We start from the raw sequence: 17,859 nt of genomic DNA, 5'->3' as shown, positions 1-17,859 counted from the left end.
GGTGCGGCGCGAGCCCGGAGCGCGCGCGCGTGCCGCGACCGGAGGATGGATGGATGGAGCGAGCGAGAACGCGAGCGTGCGCGCGCGCGCCCCTCTCCCCCTCCCTCCGCGCGGGCTCGAGGCCAAGCGCGAGCGCGCTCCAACCTCCTCCTCTTCCTCCTCCCGCCCCTCCTCAATACCCCGCCCCCGCCCTCCCTTCCTCTTCCTTCTTTCGCTTTCGCGCGCCCAGCGACGGCTCGCGCCAGCTAGATGGGCCCGAGCGCGTGCATCTGCCCCGCGGCCGCAGCTCGGCAGCATTTGCTCCAGGGGGCGGGGACCGGGCGGGGAGGAGGGGCGCCACGCCGCCGTCCAAAGTACCGGCGGACGGGGACGGGGGCGGGGACATGGGCGGGGCCTTCGGGAGCCACCTCGGCCAATCGCCGCTCCGCCTCGGCCTGGCCGGCCCAATGGGGTGGTGGTGGGTGGGGCGGCGTTCAAGGTGAGGTGCGCGGTGCGCTGGGGGCGGAGACGTTGTGCCGTCCCGGCCGGCTCCAGGGCGGGGGCAGCGGGTGGCGTCTAAAGAGAGCGCCGGCTCCCAGCCGAGCCTGGGACGCCTTCCGGCCCAGGCTCCCCCGCCCTTCCCTCGGGGCTCCGGGCCTTTTCCACCCCCTTCAGCCCCCCCCATCCCGGCGTTTACCCTGAAGCGTGCAGCCACTTCTGTGAAGAGGCCAGAGTTAAAGTGGGGCGCAGTTAGCACTTCAGGGCAAAACACCCATGGAGCCGAAGGGGCTCGCCCAAGCCTCTGTTTCTGCTGTTTCTGGACGGGTCTTAGCCCACTCCAGGCCTGCGAACCAACAAACACCCGAGATGAGGGTCTTCTGCTGAGGGCGGAGACTGAACTGTGCCCTTCTGAGCGGAGCGTCTTCTCCGCCCTCATCCTATTTTAGATCCCACACCTGCTCCCCTTTCCTGTTTCCGGAACCCACGCTGGACCCCCCACCTCATACCGCCTGCCTGGCACCGGCCAGACCCTTTTCCCGACCCAGTGCTACTTCCCTGGATGTGCCCATATCCTCCTGCTCTCACTGTACCCCTTTACCTTCTTGAGGAAGAGTCCTTTCCCAGCCTCCCAGCCGCTGTAGATGCCTAGACTGGCGCTTCCATCCTGGTTACTCTGTGTCTGGAGTCTTGAAACGGGTGTACAACAGCCCTCTTCCCTCAGAAGATAAGATTAAACGGAGAAAGTCTTAACTCATACAACTGAGACCATCATTGGCTTTTTAATCTTTAGCAAACATTTACTGAGGAGATAATACTAAGTGGTTAAGATTAGGATTCAGATCTAAATTTAAATCTGTGGACTTGACAAATGAATTTGGGCAAATGAGCTCTGTTGCCTCAGTTTCTTCTGTTGTCACTGTGTATAATGATAGTACCTATCTCATTAGGTTGCTGTAAGGATTGACAAATCGGTGCACATGAAACTCTTACCTCGGCGTAAGTGCCTGGCAAATCTTAGCTGTTATTCTTACAGTGCTCTGTAGGAATTCTTATGGTGCAGCTGTGCTGGGATGCAAAAATGAAGTAAGACAGTTGTGCTTCCTCAAGAAGTTCACAATTTGTGGAGTAAACAGACCTGTAAGAAAATAGTTGCCAAACTGTGTGATAAAAATGAGAGGTATACATAGGGGACAGAGGTAGCCAGGAGAAGGGATCAAACGGTGGAAGAGTTGGTGGAGAAAGTCTTTAGTGAGAACCAGGTCAAGGTAAGCCAGGAAGGCACTAGACATCCCAAGCAGCAAATTTCAGAAGTATGGCTCATTCTGAGGACTGGCTGAAACATAGGAATGGGTGGGGAAGCAGCAGCAAGTAAGCAGATCAGACCACACAGGACTAAAGATGTGCTGACAAGTTCATGAGCTTAAACACTGTAGGCCTTGAGGAGTCTCAAGGGGAATTGTTGCAACAGAGTTGTATTTTAAGTTGATCACTCAGGAGTATGGAGTCTGGATATAACCTTAGAAGCAAACCTATTGAGGTGTTTGGGGTAAAGAGAGAGACCCTCAAAACACCTTTAACCAAAATGGGGAACTCTGAGGAAATGTGAGGATACAGGAGAATGACGACTTCGTTTTGGGTATGTTGTTGTTACTATGGGATCAGCTGGTGAAGACTCTCAGAAGGTGGTTGAACTTGGGTCCAGAGCAAAAGCGTGAGGCCAGGCCTTCAGGTACCTCCACAGTGTGAATCAGGAATTCTCCACTCCAATGATGCTTATCTGTCTCAAGGAATTTACACATGTGCAGGAAGCCTTCCTGTCTCCTCCTTGTTTGCCTAAATCCTTCCTCATTTCCCCACCTGTGACCATCCTCAGACTGAACTTCTTTACAACTGGACCATACTATTAATTCAGCACTTGTCCCGGACGGCTCTGTGGTGGCGACCTCTTCAGGTACATGCCCAGTCTCCACAGTTAGCACCAGTTAATAAATGCTGCACTGGTCCAGGCTTCTAGGTGAGGCCCTGGGATTAAAACAATGAGCCAGAGAGACATATTTGTCCTAGTGGAACTTACAGCCTAGTAAAGCCTAATGTGGAAGAAACAAAATTGAGTGTGAAGGCATCTAGGCGGCTGAAGAAACAAATGGCATGGAAATTTTTTGTCAGGGGATCAGAGAATGATCTCTTGGAAGAAGTGATCTTTTAAGTGGAGCCCTGAATTAACTAGGCAGAGAGGTGAAGGGGAACATTCTAAGTAGAGTGTATAGGCAGAATGTGTGTTCAGGCAGAGTGTGTATAGGTTCAGGAAGAGAGCGTGGTATGTTTGAGACATGAATGGCTGGTGTGGCTGGAGTTGGGGCAGAGAGGCCAGCAGGGGCAACAGATCTCCCAGGGTCTTGTGGAACATACTTATTCACTCATTCAACAAATGTTTCTTGAGTGTCAAATGTTTGCCAGGCAATTTTATTAGGATTACTATAACGAACAAGCAGATAAGGTGTCTTCTACTTGAGGAGATAGACAATAAACAAATATATAAACAAGAGGATGTAGGAGGAAGCCTCTCTAGAGAGGGTTGTCAGGGGACACCTGTTTATGAGGTAACATTTGAACTGAGGCCTGAAAGATGAGAAAACCACCTATGTGTAGAGTCAGGGACATAGCATTTTGAGCAGAGAACGAGTGCAAAGGCCCTGTGTTGGGCATGTTTGAGAAACGAGAGAGATCAGCTGGCTGGATCATTGTGAATGGTTATCGAGTAGAGTGAGGTGGGAGAAGGGAGGCAGGGCCAGACCTTGTAGGGTCATGGTAAGTCATAGTAAATTTTAAGTAGAGAAGTAAATCAGATTTGTTTTAAAAGACAACATGCGTGCAAAATGGACTGTAGGGGGCAAGAGTGCAAGCAGGAAGACCAGTTTTAGGAGTTCTTGACAAAAGTTGAGCAACAGTGGTGGCCTTGAATAGGATAGGAATGGTAGCAGTGGAGAAGGGCAGACAGACTTCAGAGAAGTACAGGAAGTGGACAGATCTAGGCAAACAAATAAATGAAGAAGTGAAAGAGGGAAAGAGTCAAGGCTGAAACCCCGTTTTCTAGATTGAATGATTGGATATTGGTGATCATTTGGGCCTTGAGGTATGAGATGCCTACACAGACATATATACAGGTCTGCAGCTTGGAAGAGCACTCTCTGTAGATACCACCTTTTGGATTGCTTACCTATGGGTGATAATTGAAAGTTCATAGAATGACATGTACAGCTAGAAAAGAATGTGGAGGAGGAGCTGATGGCAGGAGAGTAGACCAAGAAGTCGAGACAGAAAAGTATCCATTGGATGTAATGATGAACACTGGTCATTCATGAAGGGCAATGAGCTCTTCAGAAGCTTGGCCAAGAATAGTAGAAAGGTTTGGTGTTGAGGGAGAGCTCTTCGACAGGGCCTGAGTGGTTCCAGGAACCCAGCCAAAGCCTGTGCAGGAAAGGCTATCTACCTTAACAGTAGAGAGCCAGTCATTGAGGCCCAGCCCACTTCCCATCTGAGGTCTAGGTGGAGTTAGGAAAGTCACTCCTCACCTGGGGTGAGGTTGAGGACTCAAGGTGGGAGGGTTACCCAGATCCCAATAATTAGCCCTTGCATGGCCAGCATAGTTCATCACCCCCAATTTCCCAAAACAATGCACTCTGTGAGAAAATGTTTTTTCTTCTCAGTCCTTAAGGGTCTGACAACCCAAGGTGAACAAACTGAATTGGGAAAAGTGCAAAGGCAATAGCATAGAACAACCTGAAGGTAGGTTGCCTATGGAACCTTCAAGAGGAAGATGATTCTAGAAAGAAGCAAACGAGCTGACTTCAAGGGTATTTCCACATTGAAAATGCGGGGTCACCCCTGGCCCCCCACTTTATTGATTCCAGTGACCAGACAGCAGTCATACTTGTTTTTCACTTTATTGTACAAAAAAGGGGAAAACAAAACTTCCACAGTTGGCCTTAAGCTTAGGCAGACACCTTTAAGCCACTCCCTCCCACCTCCCATGATACAAATTCAAGTTGTGGTTGTTGTTGAAACCTACAAAAACACTCCTTAAATATTAGAAAAAGGGGGGGGGAGTGGGTATCCTCCCACCCCAGCCATCCCATCCCAGTGCCAAAATGCACTCAAGAGTGACCTCTTACAGCACCAACACCCCACCCCCACAGCCCTGTTTGTACTGTAAGAATTTTTCAATTTTTAAAATGGGAAAATAAAAGTGCCCCATTGAAAGTTGTTTTTAAATGAAAACACATTTCACTAAAACACAACAGCACAGGGGCATTAGAACAGGGAATGGGGTTCTTTCCAAGGGCTCTCAGGAAGAAATAGAACCTATGAACCCCTGTGCCTAATTCCAGGATCAGGACAAAGGAAGAGGAGTGGGAATGGAACTGGGGAGTGTTCTTCCCTAGCTCCCCCCACCCCCAGCACCATGTCCAAGGCAAAGCAAATTGTCTGCCTTCCTTAGGGAGTGGGACCCACTTTTCCCACTCCACCTCCTAGGTGGAATTTCCACTCTTCCCTCATCCCTTGGCTTTCATTCAGAGGGAGAAGGTGGAAAAGCACAGAGCCTCAATGAAATAGGTCACGGACATGATTGCAAAAAGAGAAAAAAAAAAAAAAGCCAAAATTTAATTAAAAAAAATTAAATCCACAGACAGGTGGCTTGGCTTATTGAGTCTAGGAATCAGGGTACCAAAAATTTGGGGGTGGCTGGGAAGGGTTAGAGGGACAGCTGCAAAGCAGCTTTTAAAGACCTCTTTCCCCAGCCGTGGGTTGGGGAAGGGGTGGCGAGAAGGGAGCAGACCTGAGAAATCAAAGGAAATGGGCATGGGGAGCTGGAGGATATGGGGTAAAGGCAAGAGGGATGCTAAGTTAAGAGCTAGCAACACATCTCTTGAAGCCAAAGTTCTGAGCCTAGAGTGGCTAGGCAACCCCTCAGATAAGCTGGGGAAGCCTTTCCCAGCAAATAAAAGCTTTAAGGTTCACCTAGTCTGTCCCCCTCCCCGCAATACTGCCGGATATTGGAGACCCGCAGCAGCTGAGTCACATGGCCCTGGCAGAGGGAAGCCAGTATAGGAAGCATCAGAGTGGCTTCAGTACACTCTCCCCAAACTGAATCAGAGATTAGGCAAAGCAGAAGATGTGGAGAAAGGGACCGCCCCAGCCTGTTCCCAACAGGATCAATGTCTCCCTGGCCCTCACCAACCCTTTTACCAGATTCACACTGACGTGGGCTCCCCCTTCTCTCATATACACACACACACATACACATGTGCCTTTGCACACATCCACAGGTGCACCCATGCTATGTACAGGACACACACATACACACACACACACACACACACAATTTTCCATACATACCAGGTTTTAAAAAATTCCCAAACCTACCCCTAAACCCTCCCTCTCCCAGAAATGACAACAGAGACGGCAGCCGATATCGGTAGGAAACGTCTCGTTGACAGCTCAGAGCTTAAAAAAAAAATATATACACATATATAAAAAACACTTCTGCCCCTCCCCCCATGACTGGGTCCAGGCAGTTCCTTCCTGCAGGGGGCAGGGGAGAGGTCTATGGGGTAGCGCCTGTTTTCTCATAGGCACCCATCCTCCTCTCCCCAGGTTCCCTGCCTCCAGTTCCAATGTAGGGGTCCAGGTGGCAAGCCTCTCTGGGAAGGCAGGGGTCCTCCCCAAGCTTCCACCCTCCCTTGGGTTGGGCTGCAGGTGTAGCAGGCCTCACTGAACTCTTTGGGAACCCCCCCCACCCCACTCCCAGGTCCATTGTCCATGCCAGAACCGCAAGTGCAGAGGGGTGGGCTGGGCCGGTCCAGTGGTGGCTCAGTCTGATGGTTGCTCCCTGGAGGGCCCCCAGGGCTGATGTCTCTGAGGCTGCAGAGTCCTGGCCTGAGCTCCTCCAGCCCCTCCCCCACCATATTGTTTTAAAAAAAAAAGAAAGAAAAATTGGAGGAGGTGGGGAGTGGGGTGAGTGGGTCATGGGCAGGGGACAGAACAAGGGGGAGAAACAAAGGTGGTCAGTTGGGGAGGGGAGCCCCGGGTGGGGCCCAGCCTCAGTTGGAGTCAGAGTCTGAGGAGTCCCCTGAGGAGGAAGAGCTGGAGCTGCTGGCCTCGGACTCATTGTCTTCATCCTCATCCTCATCATCATCCTCATCATCATCCTCATCGTCATCCTCATTCTGAGGGGACAAGGAACATGCTGTCACCAGGTGGCTGTTCTGGCAGGGCCCCACCCTACCCCTGCCACTGTGCCCATCAACCCACCTCATCCCCGTCCTCGCTCTCATCCTCGCTGCTAGACTCAGAGGAGTCCCCGCCATCCTCAGAGGAGTCTCCATTCTCATCATCTTCTTCCTCTTCATCCTCATCATCATCATCCTCATCCTCGTCATCCTCCTCCTCAGACTCCTGGGAGGGATGGGGGTGCATCAGTGGTCTTTGCCACGCCACTCTAGGCACCATGGACACACCTCCCGCCTCCATCTGGGAGGGGCTCCTTACCGACTTGGACTGCAGGGTAGTCCGGCTGGACTTGGGGTTTGGGCCTCGCAGCTTAGTCATGCTCTTACGTTTCTGTATGGAGATGCAGACAAAGAGAGCGGCCATGAGTTCCGGACCCCCTCCCCTCAAATCACCCCCTTACCCCAGTGCTGCCCCGCTCCCAGACTCACATTGGAGATATATTCTTTATATGCTGCTCGGTCCTGGGGAGACAGACTCTGGAGGAGACAGAGAAGGGAGTGAGGGCTGGAACATTACCCAAACTACTGCGAACCAAGTGCCAGGCAGTGGGACAAGCATTTACCACCACCCATCATTATCCCTCCCAGCTTCCCCATACCTTGCATCTCTACAGAGAACCCCTGGGATCTGAGAACCCAACTTCAGTATTCCTGCTTGAAATGCCCTGAATCCTTTTCTAGACAATCTGTCCTAAGATTGTTGGTTTTCATGTCCTTCCTATTCTACTCAAATGGAGGCTCTACAGTCAGGGCCTTCCTCAACTTGGAGAAGCTCCCCGATTGCTCCCCCGTAACCTGGCTTCATCACTCCCACCCCAACAGCAAGCCTAGAGCCACTGAAGAGGCAGTCTGGGGCTCGTCAAACTTCTGGAACACCTATACCTTGCTATTTCCCTGGGTCCTTGGCCAACCTGCCTGGGTGGTTAGGGAGGACATAAATGACTCTCTCTACTTTACAGATCTGGCTGCTCAACCAAGACACAGGGGGAACTCAGACCAGGGGGCCAAGCTACAATCTAGGAGAAGTCCTCTGGTCCCAGCCGAGAGGAAAAGGCAGTCTGATTTGGATTTTTTTACTTACTAGCTGAGTGACCTTGGGTAAGTTACTTAACTTCTCAGAGATTTGGTTTCCTTATCTTTGATGGTAATCACTACTTATAGGACTGCTGGGCACTGAATGAAATGAATGCAGATCAGCCAGCATGATGCCACCCTCTTCCAAGGGTCCCCTGCCCTCTCACCTTGACCCAGAGGTCGAGGTGCACTTTGTATTGCTTTTGCTGCTCCTCTGCCAACTTTTTGTAGTGCTCTTTCTGGCTCTGAGAGATGCGCTGCCAGCGGCTGCCAATCTCTACCATGCGTTCCTTCAGCGGCAGGTGGTTCAGCTCCCCGTTGGACAGCAGCTCCTGGGAGAACTTCTGGTAACCGTTCCTGGGAAGTACGGGTGGTGTCAGGATACAAACCAAGTCAGGATACAAACCCAGTGTCAGGATACAAACCAAGCAGCCCTCGAAGGCTTGACCCTCCCCACCTACAGGGTGGGCTCCAAACTCACATGGGAGGCTTCTTGGGTTCTCCCTGGAACTTCATCTTCTTGGATGAGTTTGCAGCAGCCGGAGGTGCCCGCATCTCACTCAGCTCTCTCTGTAGGGAAACCCGGAAAGGTTATACTCATCCCACCCACCAACACATTCCTACCTCCTGCCCCATGCCATCAGTGTCTCAGCTGGCTCTCCTTTTATGTGTCTGGGAGGGGAAACTGAGGCACATTCAGGGAACTTCTTAAAAACTCACGCCTGTGTCAGGCACTGCCATTTGAAAGTGCTTTCATAATTGCACTCATGTGACCTGCATCGTCATATTCATTTTACTGATGCGTGACTGAGGCTCAAACAAGGAAGTTAACTTGTTCCAGGTCCTACACCAAGGCTGGGACTTTGGGCTCCAAGCCCCACGCAGTGAGGAAAGTTGCACACCCAAAACTCCTCTAAGTTTTAGGTGGAGGGAGGTGGCCCCAGCTCCATCCCACCCTATTAACCAGCAGCCCCCTTCCCACCTCATATCGCTTTTGGTCTTCTGCCGCCTTCTTAATCCACATCAATTTCTCCTTCTTCTCCATGTTGTTCCAGGTCATCTCCATGGCTTTCAAGGCCTTCACCCGGTCATTCTGGGACAGACAGGGAGTCAGCTGTGGGAGGTGTCACCTAGGGCTGGAGGAGGCCTGCGTGGGCAGGCTACAGAACAACCACTTTCCCACTCCCCACTACCTTGAAGCGAGCCAGGTAGTCGCCAATGACACTCTGTTGCCAGATCTCCTCTGCTCTCTTGGGTGACTCCGGCAGTTTGCCCCGTTCCTCGCGCTCTCCGCCAGGCTTCCTTTCCGACTGGGCCTTCAGCGCAGCCTCCCGAGCCTTGTATTTGGCCTGCAAAGGGACGGCAGGAGGCGTGAGTCTTCCAGCCACCCCCAGGGGGCGCGCGTTCCCCATTCAGCAGAGGGTTCCCCTACCACTGCAGAAAGGGAGGGACAAGCAGAGGCGTGGGCTGGTGCAGATGTCTCCAGCCTGGGGCTCAGTCCCGCCCACCAGCGCTGCTCCCCAGGGAGCCAACAGTCCTCAGCTGACAGCTTCCCGCCTTCCGGCTTGCTGGGTTCCCAGCCCCACCATCTGAGCCCAGGCACACGTGTGGCTCACACAGGGCAGGGGTGAGGAAGTACAGCCAGCCTCTAGGGGAAAAGCAGCCCACGCTCAGCCATTCCAACGCCCCTCGAGTCTGGCCAGCCTGACCTTCTTTTTCTCCGATAAGTCGTTCCACATGCGGGCCAGCAGGCGGGTCAGCTCGCTCTCTGAGAGCTCTGGCCGTTCCTCTTGCAGCTGCCGCCGCTTCTCCTCAGAGAAGATAAACATGGCCGACACGGGCCTCTTGGGCTTCTCTGAGCCACCCTGGAGATGCCCGAAGAGGGTCGGGGTCCATGGGGTGTTGACAGGGAGCCGTCTTTCCCCACCTCAACCCCCCACCCCGCTCAGTGGTGCCCTCTGCCCACCTTGCCCCCTTCCTGGGAGGGCTTCTTGGAGGCTGGGCTGGTTGCTTGCTTCTTATTGATGTTCAGCATCTTCTCCTCTCCCAACACCCGCTGCTGCTCCTCCTCAGGCAGGCTCTGGTCCCAGGAGAAGAGGTAGCATGGGGTTGTGTGCCTAATTTAGTCTGCTCCCAGGCTGTCCTGAGGGCCTTGCCCACCAATCCTTAGGCTTCTCCCTGGCCCCTGCCTCATCCACTCACCTCCAGAAAACGGAGCAGTTCCACCTCATAATCCTTCTTTTTCTGGGAAAGGAAGGGGAGTCAGGGTTAGTCTGGGGGCAGGCTTATTGGACACCTTCCAGTGCTCAGGGGACAGGAGCCCTCAGCAAGCTATCCAGAGCCTGGATGGGGCCTTTTCTCCCTCTGTAGATGGTAAGCACGAGGCTTGACACTATCTGTTGATCTGCCCAGATGTTAAACCCAGCAAAAGTTTGAAACAGGTGCACAAGGGTCTCCAGGAATTCTCCATCTCCAAGGGTGGTTCCCACCACAGCTCACCTGGTCACACTTCTTGTGGTAGGCATCCTTCTCCTTCTGGGAGAGCAGCTTCCACTGCTGGCTGCATAGCACCATGCGCTCTGTGCTGGGCACGTCCTTCATGTTGGCCATCAGCTCTGCACAGTACAGCGAGTAGCTGTTCCTATCAGAACCGCAGCAAGGGAGGAGCATCCCCGTGAGCAACAGGGTGGCCCAGGAAAGCAGGTCTCCTCACTTCCAGAGCCTGAGCCTTAGCCTGAACCTAGCTGTCCACTTGCCCACTCACCCCCCAACCCCAGGGCAGTGCTCACGGAGGTGGCTTGGTGGGTCGCCCATCAAACTTGTCCTTGAGCTGGCGTTCGGCCTTGGTGAGGGTGGACTTGGTGATGCCCTCCTCACTGATGTTCAGCTCAGGGTGCTTCTGGATATAGTCACGCATAATCTCCTGCAGAGTGAGGTGGGGGGGATGGAGGGCAACGGGGTGTGGGGTTAGCTGGGGCTGGGTAGGGGGGAGAGCCGCTGGGGAGGGGAGGCAGGGAGCAAAGCTGGGGGGTGGCCGTGTGTCTGCTGTGTCACACGAAGAAGTGGTGCCCTGCCCTGCCCTAGCCTGAGATCTCATGGGGGGGGGCGGGTGGAGAAGGTAGGGGCAGAGGTGAGGGGCCCAGAAGGCCCCTCCCTCAATGGAGGGGTGGGGAATGACTGCCTCCTGCGGAGTGCGGAGGCCAGAGTCAGAGGGCAGAGGCTCGTGAAGAGCCGGATGGGGAGGAGCGCAGCGGAAGCCTAACCTCGTACTCCTTCCGCTGCTCCAGGGCCTTATGAATCCATTTCAGCCTCTTTTTGTCCGAGAGCTGAGACCACTGCTTCCCCAGGGAGTCCTTCACCTCCTTCGTAGTGGCCTGCAAACCAAAAGCCGTCAGACACACACAGGCAGCCAGGGGCAGGAGGAAGGGAGGGGGTAGGGGGCACAGAGGCCCCCGCCCCCTCAGGCCACAGGAGGTCACAGGAGTGTCCCCCACAGGCCAGGAGGGGAAGGCGGAGAGGCGGGGGTCCCGCCTGGGTGCAAAGGGACAGGCTCACACATACACGCAGACACGCACACGTTCGCACGCCAGCTGGCCCAGGCCCTGTCCATGCAGCCCACCCCTGGGGAGGGGCCTCCTCTCCTGCTCCCCTGCACCCTGCCCAGCCGACCTGGCGCGGCTCCCCCCTTGCCACCACCGCGTACCCTCTGCCCCCACCCCTTGGCCGGACACTCACATCTGGCCGCACTTTGAGATACACTTTCTTCTCGTGGGTATACCACAGCTGCTGGGGGGTTTTGGGCTTCTCGGGGATGTCCGACTTCTTGGCATTCTGGATTAGGTCAGGGTGATCCTCCCTAGCCAGGGCATGGGGAGCAACAATCAGCGGGTGGAGGGAGATTCTGCCAGGGCAGACTGAACTAGCTGCCCCACCCACCAAGGCTCCTAGGTCTGTCATCTGGGGACTAGTGGGACAGTGGCTGCCTGTCCTTGCCCTTGAGCATGACCCACTAGGGTCCATATGTGACCCATCCATCTTCCATGCCTCATAGATGGCAAGCTCAAGGATCTGGTCAGTGTTACCCTATCCTACCACACCCAGTGCCCTGTGGCCGTCCTCGGTTCCGCTGCCTTACCTGAATCGGGCCAGGTTTCGCTCGAACTCCTGTTTCTCCCTCTGGAAGTCCTGAATATATTTCATCTAGGGGGAGGAGGGGACGGGGTCATCCACAACCCAAGGCCTGAGCTACAAAAGCCATCAAGTCCTCCTTGCTAGCTATTTTGCCTTCCAGTTGGTGATATGGATGAATGAAGAATGGCATGAATGGGCAGAGGATGCTGGCCTGCCTTCCAGTGGGTTGGCAGGGGAGAACTCAACAGGAACCCAGACTAGTGGGAGATACAGGGGCCTCCTAGAACACATCACACATCCCATTCCCTTTGCAAGGGAAGAGTCCCAGAGAGGGCACATGGCATTACCCAGTCAAAGAGTAAGCAGTGACAGGGCTGGGACATCCCTAAACCTATTCCTCCACCTTTCCCCCAAATCTCAAAACCCACAACGAGGAATAAGGAGAAGGTGCAGATCTTGCCTCTGACGCGCCCCCATCCTATGTCTGTGGCAGCTGATATTGGTCTGCCCCACCAGAGGTGGCCCAGAGGGCCAGGGCAGGCTGAGTCCTGCTTCCAAGGCATGAGAGGAGAGTGTGTTGAAGGAAACCCAGAATGAGTTCTCATAATGCAAATCACATCCTAATAGATCTGTCTCCTAAATTTGGATGTTTTCCCCCATCCACCACCTCTGGGTCCCTGGCTGTCCTTCACAATTCTGACACCATTCTCTTTCCTTCCTCAGCCATTGCTCCTCCTCTGCCACTGGCTTCCATGCCTTCTCCTCCACCTCATCAGCCCGGTCCTCCCTTCCCACCACCGCCTGACTCCTCCATCTATCTTTCTTGTCTCTCCACACTCTTCACTCTATTTCCTTTCCAGTTGGTCTCTTTCTCATCTACCCCACTCAGTGTCCATCTCTTTTCTAACCCCCTTTACCCAGATTCACAAGTCAGTACTGGGAGGGGCCAGGGGCTCATGGTGATTAAACCCAACCCCTGCGTTTCACACAAGAGGCACCAGGTGCAGAGAGAGAGGCAGCTTCGCTTTCCTCTGAGGCTCCTGCGGAAAACCGGGAGCAGAGCTCAGCCTGCTGTCCCAATCTCAGCCCTGCTCACACACAACAGCTGCTTTTCAAGCTGGAAGGCACCACACAGATCAGGGTCAGCCTCCACACCTCAGATAAGAGCAGACTCAGAGAAGTAAAGTGACTTACCCAAGGTCACACACACAGCAATTCAGTGGGAGCCAGAAGAGGCCCAAGTCTCATGTACCCAAGGCCAGCACCCTGTCCATTCTACCACATAGTTTCTTCTGTCTCTCCCTGGTCCTCAGACTCTCTGCCTCTCCCTCCCATCCTGTCTGAGAGACTGGGTGCTGTGTGTATAGGCAGCTCTGCAATATCCCCCCATCAGAAGGTCAATAATAACTCCAGCAATTCTTGCTCCTGCTTGACTTGGGCAGCAGTGGCAGACAGCTGGTTTTATCCAGCCAAGTTCGCTCCTTTTTTGGGTCCAGAACCAAGAGCATGGGAGCCTGCAGCCAGGGCGCGCAAACCAGGCAAAGAGATATTCACAGTGGGGAGGCCAGTACCACCACTTAAGAGCTGGCCGTGGACAACTCTGTTGTCTTGTTTCTCCTGCTGCCCCTCACCACTTCTCCCTCTGGCTCCATCTCACTGTCTAGCATCTCTTCTTTGTGTCTATCTTTCTCCACTCCATCTCACTAGTGGGGGCTGCAGACTCCTCCAGTGCTTTGCTGCCTATCTCTGCGAGGGACGGCTTGAGCTCATCATGTTCAACTGTGTCTACCTCTGCCTGGGAGACTGGGGCAACTTCTGCTCAAGGTCAACAGCTTCATGTGGTCTTCACAAGGCCACAAGGGACAATGTGTGTCCTTGGGCAAACATGTGTGCATGGGAAGGGAAGCACGTCTAACATGGGAAGTAGCAGTGAGAACACTAGTTAAGGAGCACTAAACCCAAGTCGTGCTCTAGCATCATTGTGTGACCTGGGACATGATATTCTCCTGCACCCCAGTTCCTTACCCACAAAATCAGGATAATTTGTCCTCCTGGGGTTGCTGCATCAAGTGAGACCATATTAGAGAGTTCTGCTGTGCAGGCCTGACAGTGAGGATGGGTGCGTGGGAGCAGAGCTACATGAAAAAGCCCTGTGGACTGTGGCTGGTCTGAGTGCTTACCCCAGCCTAGGTTACATCTACGACAGTGCCTGTACCTGATGGTGTGTGGGCCTGGGAAGGGGTGATCAGGTGTGGCTGCCCAAGACCCTACTCTGCTCTGCTGACCTGCCCACATCCTTGATGCCAAGTCCCTCTCTCTAAGCCCCACACCTGGCCCCCAACAGCTGATCTACACCACACCAGCTGCTCCCAGCCTTTCCTTTCTCCCCACCTTAGCCCCCCTCCCCCCACCTTCTTCTTCTCCGGCAGCTCCTTGTATTTCTTGGACAGGATCTTGGTCAGGTCCAGGTTGCTCATCTCAGGGTGGAGTTTAGCATACTTGGCCCGCTTCTCCATGAAGAAGCGGAAATAAGGGGTCAGGGGCTTCTTTGGGAAGTCCGGGTGTTTCTGGAAGGAGGGACAGGACACACTGAAGGTCAGACACCAATCCATTCTTTGGACACTTCCTCTCTTATTCTCTGTGTTCTTCCTCCTGGAAACTCACCTTGAGTTTTTTGCCTTTGTAAGGATTTTTAACATGTTCCTGAGCATCAAGGATCAATTCTGTCAACGTACGGAACTTCCTTACCTGGAAGAAGAAGGGAGATGAGTGGAAGTTCAGAAGAGGGAACACTACGCAGTAGCATACTCCATTTCTTAACAGGTCTCCTCTACTTTCCACTAGACTGGATTTATCAAAAGAGAGGCAGAGGCCAACAGCCACACAACTCAGGCAGCCCCTGACATCAGGCACTGGCCCATGCCTACTACAGAGGCTCATGCAGTCAATATACACCAAAGGACAGAAATAAGGTGGCCACCTGACCCCGATGTGGCTGTCCATGCCAGCACCTTGGAACAGCTCAGGTGACAAAAACAAGATGATAAGTATTCAAGGCCATACTGCTAGAAAGTGGCAGAGCTGAGAACTCTAGGCCAGTGCTGTCAACCGTGCCACCTCCCAAAATGCACAGGGGCAACCACATGAGCACCTCCCCTGGTCTTTTTTCTTCCTGTTTATTGATTTCTGTTTCATCTCCCCCACTAGAAAGACTGAGGCAGGGGTCCGTATAGATATGCGTTGGTATGTCAGGAAGGGGGGGTATCAGATTACCTCATTAGAAATCTCTACCCATTTGAGCTTGCACATGTCTCCAGAAAAGTCTTTAAATGCTACTTTTTCCCAGTCCATATGTGACTCAGTGGTTTTGAACTTGGAGCTGTCATTGGATGGAAGGTTGTTCTTCATGCATTCTAGCAAAGTCAGCATGTCCTCCTGGGACCAGCGGTCTGGGTAGAGGTAAGAAAGGCGATCATGCCTGGCTCATGCTATCCTCCCATCTGTCCCCCAGTCCTTAAGCGTCCGACTCTTCCTCCCCAAAGCATCCCAGTCCCTGGTTACTTCCCATCTGAAGACACAGACAAAACACGGCCTAGCCCTAAGGAAAAACTGTGGCCATATGGCCTAGAGCAGGGACTCTAGTCCTGACAGCATCACACTTAGAAAGCCATATGTGAACTCAAACCTGGCTTGCTCCAAACCTGTTACCATTCTTAACATGCCAGGCTGCCACAAGGTACTACTTATTGTAGGAAGGGGAGGAAATGAAGCTACCATGATTTAGGACCCTGTGAGAAAGCAGCTAGCTTATCAGAGAGGGGGGCCGGGAAGCAAGGAGGCAACATTTCTAAGTGAGTCACCAAGTTCACACCAAGTTCCAGGTGGATACCCTAAGTGTTCTACGACTGAGGATGGGGTGTGGATGGTAAGGAGAACTCATTCAGATGTTCTTCTCCAGCGCAGCTAGAAACTAACATTAGAGACATGGGTATCCCATCATATCCCTCCCTCTCGGCCTCTCAAAAAAGACCAAAGGAAGATTTGCGGCAAGTAAGAAAAATAGAATGGAAATGGTTCTTCCATTTCCATAAAGAGCAACTGTAGGGCAAGGCAGGCAGGCAAAGGCTCTCAGGGTCCTGCTCGAGGTAGAACTGCCAGAATTGTGAGTTGTTTTCTCAGCCTAACTCCCCATGCAGGCAATAAAGGGGGTCTGGACTAGCTATTTCCAACCCCTGATATGTAGTTCCAGTGAGATCTCTCTGGAGGGTGCCTACCCTGGAAGGTGAGCTGGGACAACAGCTATCCCAAGAAAGGAGTGAAAAAGACTCATTTGCATTTACATCTGGTAACCTGGGCCAGGGTTTCTGTAGGGCCGGTCACTAAACTCATAATCCTTTTTCCTCTTAGGGTCCCACAGGCAGCACCAGGTGCTCAGCTTCATCTTATCCCCTACTTCCATACACACTGGATTCCTACTGGGTAGGGTAGGGTCTAGTTACGTACATAACTTCCTTGGCTTGGGGTCTCAAACTACCAAAACACCCTTTCTCTCTATCTCACCAAAACCCTTGTCCTCTTAACAACAACAAAAAACCCTGAAAATCCTTCCCAACTTCTTTCTTCACCTTCCTCATCCTTTTTCCCATTCCATGACACTGGAAGAAGACACACTCTGGGATGACTGGGAATCCCAGAAGGAATGTCTGCAGAGGCCTCTTCCTCCCTCTTCTTAACATGGGGGGAATGGAGTGTGAAAAATACAAGGCATAATAATTTGGATTTAGTCAAACCCCCAGTGTGAAGGATGCCTGACTCTTATAGACACCCTCCCCTCATCTCAATTCAGAGAATGCAGACTGGAGAAACCCTTTAGAAGGGGAATGGGCCTTGAAGACAGACATGTAAGAAAAGAGGATTTAAGTTAAAGAAGGCTGAGGGTAGGGGTTCCTACCTTGGCCTTTGGGGGCGGCCATTTCCAGGTCTGTGGGACAGTCGGCTTCTCCGTTCATTCTCCAGTCCTCCAGCCACCTCCTTGGTCGCGCTGGCCGGGCAACCCGGGTTCAAAGCCACCTCACCCTTTAGAAGAGATACCAGTCTCTACTTAGGCGAGCAAAGAGATGAGGGACTTTCTATTCCTCCCTCCCCCAGAGGGGAGGGAGGCATAAGTCCCCACTCTCAGAGAAACCCAGCTAGGACCCTAATACACTAAGTGGGTGGGTGGGTGTGGGAATGCGCCCCTCCTCTTCCTCCTAACCCCCTCCCCCAGCCCCTTCAGCCCCGCGGCGGGCGCCCTCCCCTGCCCACGCGAGAGACTGCTCCCAGCTCCCGCGTGCAGCTAGTGCCCTCCCTCCGCCCTCCTACCCCCACCTTGGCCAAAAAAAAAAAAAAAAAAAACTCCTCCTCCTCTGAGCGCCCGCCCCGGGGAGGCCCCAGGCTTGAGGGAGGGGGAGGAGGAAGGGCGGGTAAAGGGCGCGCGCGGCCGCGGGAGCGGGCACGCGCTGTAGTCTCCTCCTCCTGCCTCCCCCCCCAGCCGATTCCCCCCGCCTCCGCAACCCGGCGGGGACCTGGACTCAGCGCAGCCGCCGGCGGCCTCGGAGCGCAGCGGCCGCACCGCCCCCGGGGACCGGATCCGGATTCCCGCCGTCCCCCCTCCCGGGCTCCTGACGCCGTCCCCGCCTGCTTGGGCGGGCGAGCAGCCGGAGAGAAGCGGCCTAGCCTGCCCCCCGCCCCCGAGCCGTCCACCCCGGCCAGAGGCACTGCTACCGCCCAGCCACCCCGACGCGCACGGAGGAACCCGGCGCAGAGGCGCGACCACGGCGGGAACCACCGCCTCCTCCCCCGAGCTTGCGGCCCAGCCCCGCCGGCGCCCCCGCCCCGGCCTCCG

The 17,859-nt window shown here is 53.9% G+C and overlaps 1 protein-coding gene across 6 annotated transcripts in view; it reads right to left on the bottom strand.

Moving 5' to 3' along the window:
- Nucleotides 1-4,408: 4,408 nt before the first annotated feature.
- Nucleotides 4,409-17,859, bottom strand: part of UBTF (upstream binding transcription factor, RNA polymerase I) — a 16,142-nt gene continuing 2,691 nt past the window's right edge. For 3 of the 6 annotated variants that reach the window (XM_023521540.1, XM_023521539.1, XM_023521541.1), the window contains exons 2-21: nt 16,927-17,051; nt 15,249-15,424; nt 14,640-14,723; nt 14,387-14,542; nt 11,980-12,044; nt 11,580-11,700; nt 11,108-11,218; nt 10,634-10,767; nt 10,344-10,485; nt 10,047-10,088; nt 9,811-9,924; nt 9,554-9,709; nt 9,038-9,193; nt 8,827-8,958; nt 8,326-8,414; nt 8,012-8,201; nt 7,200-7,247; nt 7,030-7,101; nt 6,793-6,936; nt 4,409-6,707 (exon numbers count right to left, since the gene is read on the bottom strand). In XM_023521540.1, the coding sequence (XP_023377308.1) occupies nt 6,582-6,707; nt 6,793-6,936; nt 7,030-7,101; nt 7,200-7,247; nt 8,012-8,201; nt 8,326-8,414; nt 8,827-8,958; nt 9,038-9,193; nt 9,554-9,709; nt 9,811-9,924; nt 10,047-10,088; nt 10,344-10,485; nt 10,634-10,767; nt 11,108-11,218; nt 11,580-11,700; nt 11,980-12,044; nt 14,387-14,542; nt 14,640-14,723; nt 15,249-15,424; nt 16,927-16,984 (2,316 nt within the window). In that variant the 5' untranslated portion in view covers nt 16,985-17,051 and the 3' untranslated portion in view covers nt 4,409-6,581. The remainder of the gene's footprint in view (nt 6,708-6,792; nt 6,937-7,029; nt 7,102-7,199; nt 7,248-8,011; nt 8,202-8,325; nt 8,415-8,826; nt 8,959-9,037; nt 9,194-9,553; nt 9,710-9,810; nt 9,925-10,046; nt 10,089-10,343; nt 10,486-10,633; nt 10,768-11,107; nt 11,219-11,579; nt 11,701-11,979; nt 12,045-14,386; nt 14,543-14,639; nt 14,724-15,248; nt 15,425-16,926; nt 17,052-17,859) is intronic. The other 3 variants (XM_011377164.2, XM_011377165.2, XM_023521542.1) reach the window with 3 other exon arrangements.

This window comes from Pteropus vampyrus, unplaced genomic scaffold (assembly GCF_000151845.1).
Source record: "Pteropus vampyrus isolate Shadow unplaced genomic scaffold, Pvam_2.0 Scaffold306, whole genome shotgun sequence".
NCBI classification, from domain to species: domain Eukaryota; kingdom Metazoa; phylum Chordata; class Mammalia; order Chiroptera; family Pteropodidae; genus Pteropus; species Pteropus vampyrus.
The sequence above is the reverse complement of the archived record's forward strand: the minus strand, read 5'-3'. Positions and strand labels throughout refer to the sequence as shown.